Below are 15,626 nucleotides of genomic sequence, written 5' to 3' on the forward strand. Positions count from 1 at the left end.
TATATAAACGTTAGGTACGGCCAGTGGCGTGCACAGGGTTTATGTCCAGAGTATGCATAAAGAAGGAAGATGCCATAAATATACCAAAATATACTAAAATTTATACCCATAAATTACGAATGTATGAAATTTTCCATTTTAAATTTATAAAAAATAAAGTCCGCGGCAAGTCTATCTTTTAAGGTTGACTCGCTATAACCTTTCTTATAGTATAACTAAGTAGTATTAAACGACTTTGTATCGAGCTTGGGGACAAGCTAAAATGTTTGTATATTGACAAAATGAAAAATATTTTATTTCTTATAATTCCATAAAATCTGAGCAAAGTAAAGTGACATCAAAAAGCAACATAGCCTCTCGTATGATTCTATTGAGGTATAGAACTATTTTAATTTTTTATTTCTTAGTATGCACTGGGTTCTTAGTATGCACTCTACTTGGCATGTAGATATTTATAACGTAACTATAATATTACGCAAAGGTGTTTTTATAAGCACGATAGTCGCGGGCAACAGCAAGTATCCCTACATAATAGCTTTCAGTTTTCGCGCTCGCATTATTTTAATAACGAAGTATTTTCGTGTTATAGAGCTAGAAACTTGCGTGACTATTTGGTACTTATTAACAAAATCGATATGGAGGTTGGAGACGCCGTTGCGTCATGGTTACCTTCTCTATGCCCTTGCATGAGTTTGAGTTTGTGGAATTTTAATTTCACTGTTTTGTAAATAAATTGCTTTTTTCCTATGACAGCCACGTAACGTAACTTAAAGCTATCACAGCAGCACGGCTAGCATGGGCAGTAGACATTTATCTCCCCGGAGAAAGGATAAAAATTTATCTTCTCTCTCAGCTTTATGAACTCTCAGAGCACTGGCGCACAAGTGGTAATAATAACGAAATAATATATGTGTAATATATACTGTTATTGTTGATAATGTAAATATAATGTTCCCGTGCTTTAACAGCTGGACACGTTATTTATATCCCTTGTCAGGGGATATAATTCGGATATATTGTATCCCCATTTATACTACCTTCCTTCAAATTCAAATTCAAAAAATTCAAATTCAAATTATATTATATAGGCATTGGCGTGCATAGAGGGTATGCACAGGGTATGCAGATGATATTAAATGAAGAAAATCTCTAGTACGAGTTATAAATATTTAAGCGTAGGCTTTTTATAACTCTTACAATGCCTATCCTTAAGATTTTTATAATTCGTAGTGGAGATTTTTTTCATTTTAATATCATCTGCATACCCCGTGCATACCCTCTATGCACGCCACTGTATATAGGTATATTGTGTAGATTAGCGGAAGTAACTTTGCATGAGAATTTTTCTTCTTTCAAGTCGATAAATTCGAAGTCTCGCAAGTTGCCTAATATGCATTAGTTAGTTCACAGTGTGCCTTCCCACGTAATTGATGAATTGAATAATATTACTGCTTAAACTAAACAACTGCCAAACGTAACACTAGTTCTTTTAAACATGCAGCGGTTCGTAATGTTTACACTGCGCAGTGTATGTCGATATCTCCGCCGTTTCTAGACAGATTTACATGAAATATTATTTCATATGGGTAGACAGGAGATGCTCACGCAAAAAAGGGTATGATCTTATTAAAGTTTGAACATACCTTTAATAGTATTTATTATTTATTTATGTGGAAAGACAAAGAAGTGCCAAAGCAAAAAGTAGGAAGCCAAAGAAGATATGGATGGATTGTGTGGAAGAGGATACCTAAATATCTATGCGTGTTTCGTCATTAAGGAGAAAAATAATCTCCAACATGACTTTCATAAGATGAAGCAATATTTAGAGATAATTCGTAAACAAATGTGACCAAATGGTTATAATAGTTGCAAAATACAACATTTCTGTGGTGACGTGTTGTTACTAATAAATCCATTCTATTATTATAAACACGAAAGTATGTTTCTTTGTCCTTACATTAGCCCGTAACCAAGTCAAAAATCGACTTAATTTTTGGCATAGACATTTTATTAGAGATTGATGCATAGAGTTAACTGAAAAGTCGGAGAGTAACTTATATTTTTACCCCAGAAAACAAACGGTTCCCACGGGATTTGTAAAAAACCATCATAAACGCGGACGAAGAACCCGAGCAACAGCTAGTATTTTATAAATTGTTTAGTTTGTTATGTGACTTTATAAGTCAAATAGAAGGTTTTAGAACCGGTTTTTCATATTTTGTTAAAATAAGACCATAAACAAACCAGATTACAATATCTAAACATACATTGCTCGAAATTGTGGATGTCGGCCATATAACATAAAGTCCAAGTACTACTAATTTCGTATTCTGATAATAAGCCCAAGCCCGACGTTGAATAGCCGCTTCCTTTCTTTAATAACATCAGTGTCACCCGATTCCGGTTCTGTTGACAGGCGACACACCTTTATCGCCCAAGCTTATGCAACGTGTACTATACCGATTATCAAGAAATTTCATTCAAATCCAAACCGGCTTTACGTCTACGACCTTGAACGGTACGGTGCCTTTATAAACAAAGTAATATTGCGTTTAGATATATTATAACGATAAAAAAACAACACGAATTTCGTTAAATTGAGAATCCGTTTCAAGGTCACCGCAATGGCAAAAAGGACTTTAATATGTTGGTATTTTAAGTCCTACTAGCGAAGCGTTTTCGGTTGTCAAGGAATTTGTTAATTCATCACTTGTATATAGGTATATAGGTACCAAGGCACTAGCAGAGAGAAATATATTTTTATAACCTTTTTTGGTGTTAGATTTTCTTTTAAAGATCCTTTAAAATTCTTTACTTCAAGTAGGTCTAATATAAGTTCTTTTGAAACGTCACTTTTGAATGTCTGTTTGTAGAGACTCTACCACCGTTCCGGCATGCAGGCAGATTGCCGGCAAGAAACTCAGCAGTTGTTCTTTTCCATAATAATTTTACAATTGAATAATCATTGCTGTATCTTGTGTTAGATGAAAGCGGAGTGGTCTAAGCGAAGGTCACTTGGAAGCAGTGAAAAAGAACAAAACTTATATAATTTTTACAATTTACATTCCTATTGCCTATCCTAGTTGAAAACCCTGTGCATGCCACTGAAAACTAGTTTTGTACAACATATCTAAGTTGTTCAATTATTATTAGCATGTGCGCAGAAGAAATGATCGTGCTGTTGGATCTTTTCCATCCATAATGTTAGATTCTAGTATAACCGGTGGTAGAACAATAATTTATGAATAATGTAAATAAATACTTACTATACAGATAAACACCCCGAAACTGAAAAACATTCATGTTCACACAGAAACATTTTCCAGTTGCGGGAATCGAACCCACAGCCTGGTGCCTACCAGCCTGGTGTTACCCAGAAAGCAGGGTCGCCAGACAACAAAATAGAATAAAATTTACTGTACTAGCCAGAAGAAGCTTATCGCATAATAAGACATCTACCTACATAATATTGAAGCTAATGGGACAAAATAAAAGATATTTGTGAAGGCTGACCGTGTGCAGGATTTTACCAATTATCGCCATTCCAAGAAGATATTCGCCGCTCCCAATACTAAAGAGCATTTATATCCCATTATGATGCGTAGCTCATCGCTCACGCGTGCCGAGAACGTAAATTGCTACAGGTTTTACATGGAGTGTTTTAACAAGCGGGCCGCTGTCTGACGACCCCGGTTCCGAGCACATCAAAAGAGTAGTACAAGTAATGAGCGTTAAGCAAACAACTGGCTCCTGTTACTAATTAACCGAGCCCGAAAACATTTTTTCGGTGTAACTTTCGAAATGGGTCATTCATGGGAAATGGGATGAAAGGTTTTTAACATACTAGAAGTTTTTGCAGAAAATATTCAGAAGGCATTAACATGAAAATAGCTTGAGCATGGCTCACAGTAACTGTAACGTTTCCTGTTTATTGGTTTTTATAGGATATAATTTGGCGAGGTTATTCAGGAATTTTTCAATCTTGTTACCCCGGCGGCTATTATAGAATAGTGAGATGTGGTGGTGATGCAGTGGAAAAGAAGCGTTCTTTATTAAATTTTCTGACAGGAAAAGTGTGAAACGCTCGTCCGGCATCTGTGTTCCCCGTAGAGCTTGAGTGCTTTCAAGGACAGGGAGAACACACAAGCGTGACCCAACCAAGACCTCGTCATTCCTTTTCATCAGGCATGATATTCGCCAAACGCCAGCCTATCTATTATTTGAATTAGTATTTTATAGACGTCTCTTTCCAATTGTGCGTTGGAGGAGGAGGCAATCAGAGAGTAACGCGCGTAAAGAGCCTAAAGGATTTATGTGTTGTCTTGCGAATAAATAATTAAATATATTATATTGTGCAGAGATACCGGCTGGCTGGCTATAGGAAATCAAGCTACTAGAAAACAGTTCCTGGCGGTCCCATGGTTTCAATACAAGAAATGATACCTACGTGGCTACTTCTTATTTCATAATTCATTCATCCTGTTTCAGTAGCGATGATTTTAAAAGTACCGTTTATTAAACTACACCACTTATCTTTATTTGCCTCCGTATTTACAATCTACGGAACAGAAGCTACGGTCGAACAACCATAAGTTGTATCTTATAATATTTAATCTTGTTGTAAAAACATTAGAAATTTGATAGGACTTTCACTATATCAGGTGGTGGGTAAGTAAGCAGTAGGCATAATTAAAAAAAAACTTACGATTGAGGTCCCGATACGAAGAAAGATAAGCGAAAAGCAAGTTAGTTACGATTTATCTCTCATTATTTTACGTTATTTATGACTTGTTTCTATTTTTAATTACAATCATAATGTGGGATGGCAGCGTTGCGTCGGCCTGTGGCTACAGAAAGGTATCGGATTTTTTTGATACCACTGATTATTTTTTGCCGCCTTATCTTAAGTGTCATCTTTGTCTATCATTATGAAGGTAAAAAATTTTTTTACCTAGTCTGGTCTTCGTTCTTTCAAACGGCGTTGTTTTCTTAACGAATGACTTTTTGAATGTTTCAATCAGTTAAATTAGTTACGAACTTTTTGTGTTCAGAAATAAGCTTGTCTTATAACTTTTATCCGCTCAAGAAAATCCGACAATTTGAAAGTTCAGTAGCCGTATTTTAACTGTAATACCAACGTGAAAGACTCAAAGTTGGATAAGCTGCAGAACAGTTTGGCTAGAATGTTTCATGCTACTTTCGCGGTCTATCGATAATAGTTTTTTATAAGTGATGAGTATTATAACATCCTGAATAATAGTCTAAATTTATAAAACATTCTTTCAAAATTAGAATATGTTTTTAAAACAGATATGTAGTAACTAGTTAAAAATTATTGTTTTGAATATATTTATGTTGCTTAAAATATCATAAAGTGTAAGAAACGTGTTTTTAGGGATAAAGAAAACACGTCATTGTATTGAGGGGTACCTGTGCTGGGCAATACCAGGTACTGAAGACGGAAGGGAGCTTTTAAGGGCTTTGTTTTAATGCTTAGTAATAAATCTGACCGTATTTGGAGTTTTGAATTTGGTTTTTCTTAAGACAATTTTAAAACAGTTTAGATAAACTTAATTAAGGTCATAGGTTTGTATTCAAAGACCAAGTACTCTTTTTTAAAGTTTCATTATATTTGAATATAATATATCAATGCAAAACATTCGGGTTAGCATATTTCGTACAAAAAAACACGAGAACTAACACGTAAACATAACTTAAAATAACTCTATACAAATTCATGAGATAATTTACTACACACATATATACATAAATGGGCATATCTTGATAGCAGTCAGTCTTGTCATTTAAAGGATTCTTTACTTTGAACTGTCTTAGCCAGAAATACCTTCCTCAAATTATAAGAAGATACAGTAAATTGTAAATTACCCCAACTGTAATATAAATTAAAAGTAGACGATGACGAACTGGTTTATCAAAGCAAGCTAGTTCGACCATTAAATTCAATAAGAGAAAAATGTTACCGTTGAACTAATAAAAGACAATTACTCGGTGGCTATATCTAATGCTGTAATACTCGTAGATAATAAAATTGCAAATGAACAGTTTGTTCACCCCGACGTTATGCGATACTTTTATATTAACTGGAATGTAATGGCTTGTTTATATCTTATTGCCTAGCAATTGCATCTACTCATGTTGAATTCTGATATAAAATCGTAAAATACTGATTGAGAACAAAAATCTTACAGTCTGCATTGGTCTTCAAGATTGAAATTTTTCTCAAGATATTTTACGTTGGAACCATTTCATAAGAGTTAAAGAAAGTTGAATATGTAAGAATATTTACGAAAATGTAAGCTACCTAAAAAAGTTGATCCAATTTACACAACAGGAAATTATACGAAACAAATGTTTTAATTTGCACACAAAGTTAATAAATGCAATTGAAATAAAAAGTTGTATCAAAAAATTAGCGTATGCACCTCGATGTGTTTTGGGTTACCCGTGTCACAGAAAGTAACATTAACCGAAGCTTAGTAACAGTTTCATTATAACTACAATAAAATATAGATGCAAAATTAGAAAGTTTCAATAAATTGATGAAATATATATCAGATCCAATCACCAGAAACAAAGAAACATTATATCTTAATGATATCCCATACCCGGCACGAAATGACATCGACATTGTACCAATGAAATGCATCTCTTATAACAAAATCACTCAAAGGTTGTGTTACAAAAAATGTATTGACTAATTGTTATTGAGTTTTTTTTTAACTTTTTGAATAGAAGCAAAGGACGTTTTATATAAATTTATATTAAAGAAGTTTTGACATATATTCGAAGGCGTGTTACCTACTGTATACGAGTATATAAAAATCTTTTAATAATTTATGATTTGAACTTTTCTATTAAAAAATTTTTGGATATAATTATTAATATTTTACTATGAAAATTATTAAGCCCACCCACAAACACCAATACTTTTGTTCACGTGATCTCTATACTCTAATGTGGGGAACAAGTCTCTCACGTTGGTTAAGACATTAAAGTCTATTAGACAATGTCGGACACTTTCTTCGAACGAAAGGTTACGTTTAACCGCATCTACCTATACGAAAGACTCGTGAGAAAAACATATGAAGCCAGTGCTTACATCGCTGGTTCACGCTCCTTACGTAAACAAAGGTCAGGCATGTGTGTCTAAGTTATAATTTCGTGCATTTAGCTTATAGTTTATAACGCCAAACATTGAAGACGATCTTGAGATAGATTACTAGTTGCATGTTTTACTGAAAAAGGTGAATGAATGAATGAATACACTTTTATTGTACACCAAAGAGAAAAAGTAGTTACAAAGATATAAATACATATAAAGAGAGTACAATTTGGTGACCTTATCGCTACATAGCGATTTCTTCCAGGCAACCAATGGTGTAAAAGGAAAAAAACATAGAAAAGAGGTAGGTGGTGCAATAAATAAGATTTAAAATTATACAAATATAGAAATAAAATATATATATATATAAATATAACTATAATATATATATATATATATATATATATAAATATTTTACATATAAATACAAATAAAATATAAAACATAAATACCTATATAAATATATAACATATAACATCCTCAAAGGTGTTTAATTAGTTTCAATTTCTGATATATCACATTGGATTTAATCTTTAATTTTGAGGAAAATTTGCTTTACTGATCCCAAACTCGGTTTTTTTTTAATATACAACACGTTATCCAAATAGTAAATCAATATGACGCCTCTTAGGAGAAGCTAAAGGGTGAGAGTAAAAAGAGCGAAACGCATAGCTGAGAAGGATGTGATCTTTTACCTCGAGATCTTGATCACTAATTTTTATTTAATGTTCGACAACAATTTAAATAGATTATTTAAATTGTTGTCAAACATTTTTGAAACAACTGAAAATGAATTAGTAAGTATAGTGAAAGCAATCTGAATCATATTTCCAATAGACAAATAGAAATCTACGTTCACGTTGGCTGCGTCGCGTCGCAACCGAGCCCGCGATTTCATATTATGAAAATTAATACTTATATGCCTCAAATGAGTCTTGCGGTAGCCTAGAGGTTTGACCAAGGGTATAATATGATTAAAATGCAGTTTCCGAAAAAAGTAGGATTCATAGTAGAGTCGCTTAACCGTAATGAATCCGATGATTGAAAAACAAAAAATATCTTTTAAAAACTTTTTTCATTTTCACTTTTAAACTAATTAATTTTTAAAAAATAATTTATTTAACAAAAACATTAAGTGCTAGATAAAAGATAAACTATAATATTTACAAAAAATAACAATACAGTTAATCGATTTGTGAATATTAATTGAATATTCGATTTATTTTATTTCTAATTCGATTTTTGATAGTCCAAGTTTGTTCGTTATATGTAGCATTTACTATGTGTGCGGAACAATATTAGATAAAGTTGTTCTTCATCGATGGGTTATATTTTAACGAAAAAATTAAAAATTAGAATTTTAGTTTATTTGAGTTCCCATGATTAATTAAATTTGACGAAGCATAGATTGGCAGGAAAAACGAAAGCCCGATGGGAATTTTCCTACTTGATATTTTGGGATTTGGGATTGGGATTTGGGTTTGGGATTTGGGATTGGGATATCAAATATAACAATATAGTCCAAACAAATATGTATCAAATATAAAATATAGTACAATGATCAGCCAAACAGATGCCTTTCGGTCTGAACGTAGGACGGGACGAATTCTACTCATCAAGCTGGTACTAGGCTATCCCATAATACAGTACTCCGTGAGCTACCGAATTTGGTATAAAGAGTAGAACTTGTTTGGGCGTGAAGTACCGCATGACCTTATTGAGGATACCAAGTTTTTCTGCTAATAATTTCTCATTGGTTTCGATAAATTGTTCAAGTTGAGATTCAACGAAATATTGGAACGGAAAATCCGAGTCACGGGGATAAGTCCCCGTAGATATTAGCGGTGATATAACACGCTTCAGTTTCGGTTGCATTATATATTGACTGGATAGTACTGCAAATCGGACCTTGTTTAAGTCTATATTAATGAGTTCTATATGCTAAGGCACAGCTACACTAGTATGCATATACTAATACAATATTAAAAGGTACTACTATAGTACCATATATGTAGTAATAAGAGCAAGTCAATTGTTCGCCCACTCAGGAATTCTGATGTGCACTTGCAAAAGTTAGTAGGTATCCTCTTTGCAGGAAGCTTGTTTACGAGGCTTTCCCAGTCAAAAGCTTTCGAAATATCCAGTGAAACAGCGAGCACTTTTACTAGTATCCCATCGGGAACGCTCATATTATTAAAATCTAAGTTGTGGGTTTCCTTCCGCAAATTACATCGGTTTTTCGTTTCTGTTATTGTGAAAGCTAGCCACCCATTTGGTTCCAGCAGTGTGTATGGCCAAAAAACTGACAAAAAACGTTACTAGCACGCGGATGCATGCTAAGTAGAAGTTAAATTACAATGTTTCTTAATGTTTAATTTAAATATCAATTGTATTCTTGAAAACCTTCTGTGATTACAGATTTCTCTCATTTTATCCAAAAAGTATCTTGAACTAAAGATTAGTATCTTGAACTGAAGATTCCTATTGTAACTGTTTATGTTTTGTAGTTTGTTTTCCATTATCGTGTATTGCTTACAATAAGTGTATACATACTTGGTTACTTGAATTCTTTTCGTGTAGGTATTCAACAGTTTGATATTTTATGCATCATGGCTTACCTTCTGTATTCGAACGTAACATTATTTGCAACAATGTAAATCACAAATAGGTAAGCGCAGACATCTGTCTCTTGGAAATATACGTAAATCACAACTCTTTCAAAACTAAAAATGTCTACATGTACACAAATTAACATAAATGTATAAAAATTTCGAATGGACGTTTTGAAACTTGTGTATACAATTGACTTAACGTGTTCGTTATGACCTTACGTTTATATTTGCATTTGTCAAGCGTTAAATGTATCTAGTGTTATGCGTGGATAAGGCAAAGTATCAGCAGTAATAATTAAAGGCATTGCAAATTATATGAGTAATTGATTTCTGAAGAACTTAAATCGTGCTTCATTTATTGATGGCTCTCTCATGATTGTGACTCTGATTGTCTTGACATCAAAGTCCTTGGTATACATTTTTTTATATAATACATAACAAAGCTGGGAACTGCAACTGATACATCCAATATATTCCGCTAAAGGTTTTTAAAGGAAAGTTTATTTTCTTGTCGTTATTACAAATATCGGTTTATTTACCATAGTAACGCAATAAATACTACCTAAATCTCTTATGGTAAGTAACTTCTAAAACGTATTCAAGTAGTTTGTTGGACATGAGATGTGTAGAGGTATCTATATTAAACTGTATCCCAATCTTTATTGCTGTAAAGAGCAAATTTTTAATAGATAATATAGGGATACTAGTTGTAGCCCCTGTTATTCGTCCTCGGTTATTACGTTGTTCAAAAATCCCGTGGGAACCGTTTCGTTTCCTAGGATAAAAAGTAGCCTATGTTACTCTCCGTCCTTTCAACTAAACTACTCTCAGCTAAGTTTCAAAGAGATTGTTTGCTTACTACGCTACTTTACTAAGGACAAACAAACAACTATCCAAACAAACGAACAAAACACATTCGCATTAATAATATAGATTCTATGATGTCTAACGTTTTTGAAGCCTTGTTGAACTCATATTTGTACCCATGAACACTTAAAACAATAAAATTGTATTATTAACATACGGACTTTTGTTTGTACAATGTAGTGATATTTCATATTATATTATTTAGAAAATTTCAGTTTCACAACAAAATTATATAATTTCAAGAAATTAATATGATTAACAAGATTATTTGAGAAAATTCTATATGATACAATTACACAACAATGAAAACATTGATTCAATATATTTAACGTACCATATGACAGAACACAAATTGTATACTCCTTTTTAAACCAAAAACATATTTTTGATTGTATTTTTAAGTCTGTAATTAAACAAAACATGAGATATTCTTACCTTGTTTCCGTTTAACACAAAAGCAAGCAAGCATTTTATAAAACTGTAACTAACACTGAAACTTGTAACGTTAAGCGCGCTATCTCGAATACTGAACACAAAATAACACACGTAAACAGCGGGCACCAATATCACACTGTTCCACACGTGCTTATCACCAGCTTTATGCTTACTAAAGAGTCTAGGTTATCTCGATCATGTATATAGGTCTTCAGTCATTTTACAGGCGATGCATAGTAGGAAATCATATTATTAAATTCTCAGAATCTTCATTAATGTCAGCTGAGTAAAGTCTTTGGTATTTAACTATTTAACACTTTATAAATATTATACGATAAAGTTATTCAAGGATCTTAAAAACAGATATTTATATAATGCATCGCCGAAAATTCAACTTCAATTCGTATAATGAAATTATTTATTGTTTGCACTCACTATAAATATCACTTTTAACGCTAACAACTTTTTAACTTTAAAACGCACATTAATCTTCAATACTTGGTTGGAGTTTCACTTTTTGCTGCATACTAAAACTATTTTAATAAACACACTACCTAGTTTATTTGAATACAATCTAATTACAATTAGTTAGCATGTTTAATTGACAAATAAGTTAATATAAATCACGTAACCAATTACGTCCGTGGCGGTAGATTTATTTATGGGGAAGACGTTGCAATAAATAATGCACTTCTTTTAACTGACACAAAAATTTATAGGGCTTTTTAAAATCACTTTAGGCTTGGCTTAATGTTAACACGGGCAGCTGCACGTCTTACGCGGGGTGTGCGTTAAGTAAAATATAAAAAAAATAATAACAGCTGCGGAGTTAGCGTGCGAAGAAGATCAATTTTTTAATAAAATCTCATTCAGGAATGCCAGCGAAAATAATAATTGACGATGAATTAACTTCATTAGCAATATTGTCATTCTTCGATCGCGTGACAATAAAGTGCGCCGATTGGAAAACGTATGCGTTAAGTGATTATTTCAAAGCTTATTGGAAATGTAAATTTTTCAAATAATTCAAAACCTACGTAACGTGTCAATAATGTAGAACTTACTTGGAATACGAAATGAATTTTTAAAGTAACTCTCGAGGAAGAACCAACATTGTAGCAAGATATTGATGCAATAGAAATTGTATTAATTTCCGTTTGTCTCGAGGAAGAACCAACATTGTAGCAAGATATTGATGCAATAGAAATTGTATTAATTTCCCTCCTGAGAACTTTCTATAGGTACCCAGTACCTACAGTAGCAGAGTAATGAAAATTAAGTAAGTGTGGAAACATATGTTTCATAAGCTTTTAAATAGCCAACTTAGCGTAATTTATGTATTATATTTGCAAGCAGTTTCAAAAAAAAAAAACCATGAGGCAAACATTGCTAATTTAACATGACCATAAATGTTTTACGTTGGAGGTGGTGGCTTTAGCTATATGTTTTCTGGAAAACTATAATCGGATGTTTTTACAAATTATTTTAGTTAATTTTTAATAAATCTCCAAAGCAACACTATACTTAACAGAGGGGGCACTAAAAATGTTAAAAAAAAATTGTGACTGGAGATTTCATTCATTTAAACAAAACTTTGCATAACAAGCCGGTGTTGTTTTACAAGCCTTAGCAAGAGAAGTAATTGGCGGCACGTGACAAATCACTAAACAATCAAAAACACATAGGTATGTACCTATAGTAAAAGTTTCCATAGCTCTCACGGTTTCTCATTGGATTTATTCGATATTAGAACTAAGAACAATATGCTTACCTTTCTTCGAGCCAAATATTGATATCAGTTTGGAAATCGTTCTTTTCTTCATTTTCGTAGTTATAATTACACTAAAACTAAACTTCACACTCAACCGTTATGGACATTGAATCACATCAGACAAAAATACACTCTCGACATAGATGTATGCGTCCTCAAGTTTTTAGGTAGTGAATGCTTTTTGCTCCTTTTGCCGCTCTTATTTCCGTGCTACGAAAATAGGTCTATCGCTACACTCTACACTTGCATCAGCGCGGGCGCATCACTCATACATATCACCACAATCACTGATTTGTTTCTAAAACAAGCACTGAAAACTGGTCCGTTTCGTAAACACTAATTATGCAAGGTTCTACACTAACTGAAGTATGCGTAACTGAGTGTCGGTATGGTGTTATCTGTATATACTCAGGCTTATCAATTAGGTATCATATATAAGTATACGCATGGTGATAAAAGTCGGAAATAATAACACTGAGTTATAAAGTAGTTTTAAATAGGTTACTAGGAACGCATACCTCTGGAGCACTAAATGTTTGAGTTTTGAAAACGCCGCGTACAACGCAACAAGTGGTTAATCAATCAGTGAACTAATTCAGAATAAGATGAGCGTATAATGTTCCGGGTACACTCTGAACCGACGGCTATTCTTGTTCGTGCTGCGGAATATACTAAACGCAGCGGTAGGGCAGCGCAAACGCCGCGCGCGAGTATAATAGAGCGTTGCTGGCCCCCGAGGACGCACTGGTCTGACACAAAAATTACTACGAAACTATGGTTCTCTTTCCGTTAACAAAAATTCCGTTTCCGCCTAAAACTCAATCAAGCGGTGGAATGAAATGAACGAATCTCACGAAGCTTTTGAATCGTTTCATCATGACGGTGGTGACAACACCGGAGACACAATATCCGTTGGCCCTTTTTAAAAATGGAACTAACGAGTGGCACTTTTGGGAAGAGCCGTTTGACGTTCCATTCAGGAGAAGGGCGGACATAAATCACACGGGGTGCGAAGGGTTCTGAATATAAATATTGCTTAGGGCGGAAAGGGACAAAATATAGAAAAAACACAACAGAATTTCTTTAAAAATGTAGCCACGATACGTGGGAATAACGACTTTAAGAATTGTTTTAAGACAAATTTGTTCTTGCAATCTTAAAATAAATATTACTGTTACGTAGATTCTGCTTTTGTTTTTATTCTTTTTTTTGTAAAATAACTATTAACTTTTTGCATTTGATAATTTCAACGAGTCTCAATTCTCATGTTCATCATAAATTAAATTTTATATTGTTATTGATGTGTTTTAACCTACGCTTGGAGGAAATATAAATAAGTAATAAAAAATATATAACCCAAATAATCATACATATATTAAATATTTATTTTATTTTATGCCGAAATTTTAATAAATTAGTGGTTACTTTGTCTTTTTTTTAATCTGTTTTTTTTTAATAAATCGTGTAAAGCGGATAATCATTTACAAACAAATATGTAAAATCAACGAAAAAAAATTGCTTTTAGTTCTTTCAACCTAATTTTGGAGTACTCAGTACCAAAAGAGGTAAAATGTTCAATATTTTTATATATTAAAGTAGTTACAATCCAGTAGGTAGTACCTATGCGTGAACTCATCCAAGTGGAAGACAGCGGTCCCGTCTTGCACCATTGCGTTACAGCTACGGTGTTCGAAAAGCGCAGACATAAGACCGAAAAGGTTTTTGGATTTGTCTAACAGTTCTTGATAGATATGTTTAGGTATTGGCAGCGAATGAAAAAACATAGAAGCATAACTACTGCTCAAAAATAGCGCAAAGAAAACATAGCCTCGGTGGGAGTGGCTTATGAAGTGTGGCCCGCAGGCATTTTGTTATGTTCGCTAATCGATGCTGACAGATTAATTGTCCGCCAATAAAATCATTTATCCACACGAAATCATAGAATAGAAAATAGCTATCACTATTTACAAAATTAATATAATAAAAATAAGTTTCAGTTAGACAGTAAATCAACAGAATATAAAGCCTGAATGCAACAGTTATTAAGAGAGAAAAAATAAACTTTTTTTAGTGATATCTGATAAGTTTATACGTACAATATAATGCTTATAAAATATGCCCAATTTATAAGTATTTCGTAAAGCAGTTTAGATTGTCTGATCTTTAGTCTACGCTCCGCAACTAGTTGGTACACTAAGAAATCCGTAGTGAATTGATGAACTCCCCTCTCGATTTACCATTACGTCTGATTATAAACAGACAATGTGAACGAACTGTATTTCACGATCGCCAGCTCGTTTAATGCGTAACAATCGATATTATTTAATAGTTTCTTAATAAGCACTAACCTAAGTAGAAGAATTTATTACCATCTCGAGTTCTAAAACTAACTTTATATTCAAGTGCACCAGTATTACAAAAGTTATTTTTTATGACTAACTATGCTCAGTGGTTCCTTTTATAATATTAAAATGTTAGGCTATACATTAAATACTTTGAAAGCTTTAATACAAGACAGCTTAAAAGCGAACCTATCCTATTAATTTCCTTATTCCGTGCGTATTTCAAAACTCTTGGCCTTATTCCTTTTCTTCATCAATAAAGGGAACCTCTGTGCAAAATTTGGGCTTCCTAGGTCTTAGGGAATGGACTGTACGTGTATGAATGAGTCACTGAATGATTCGGAACTTTTGTTTTTATATATAGATATCTTATAAATAGACGGATCATACCTATGCCAAAATTATTGAACTTTAAAAAGACAACGGTACGCGTCTACCCGTTCAATGACTTCACGACGAAAAATCTCGTTTATGCA

The 15,626-nt window shown here is 33.1% G+C and overlaps 1 protein-coding gene across 6 annotated transcripts in view; it reads right to left on the reverse strand.

Annotated features, from left to right (window-relative positions):
• Window positions 1–15,626, reverse strand: part of LOC120630871 — a 40,943-nt gene that overhangs the window by 12,869 nt on the left and 12,448 nt on the right. For 2 of the 6 annotated variants that reach the window (XM_039900188.1, XM_039900185.1), the window contains exon 1: window positions 12,809–13,426. The exons of 1 other annotated variant lie outside the window; for it this stretch is intronic. In XM_039900188.1, the coding sequence (XP_039756122.1) occupies window positions 12,809–12,860 (52 nt within the window). In that variant the 5' untranslated portion in view covers window positions 12,861–13,426. Of the gene's footprint in view, window positions 1–11,037; window positions 11,166–12,808; window positions 13,427–15,626 lie in introns of those variants that run through there. 3 more of the 6 variants (XM_039900183.1, XM_039900186.1, XM_039900184.1) reach the window with 3 other exon arrangements.

This window comes from Pararge aegeria, chromosome 17 (genome assembly GCF_905163445.1).
Source record: "Pararge aegeria chromosome 17, ilParAegt1.1, whole genome shotgun sequence".
NCBI classification, from domain to species: domain Eukaryota; kingdom Metazoa; phylum Arthropoda; class Insecta; order Lepidoptera; family Nymphalidae; genus Pararge; species Pararge aegeria.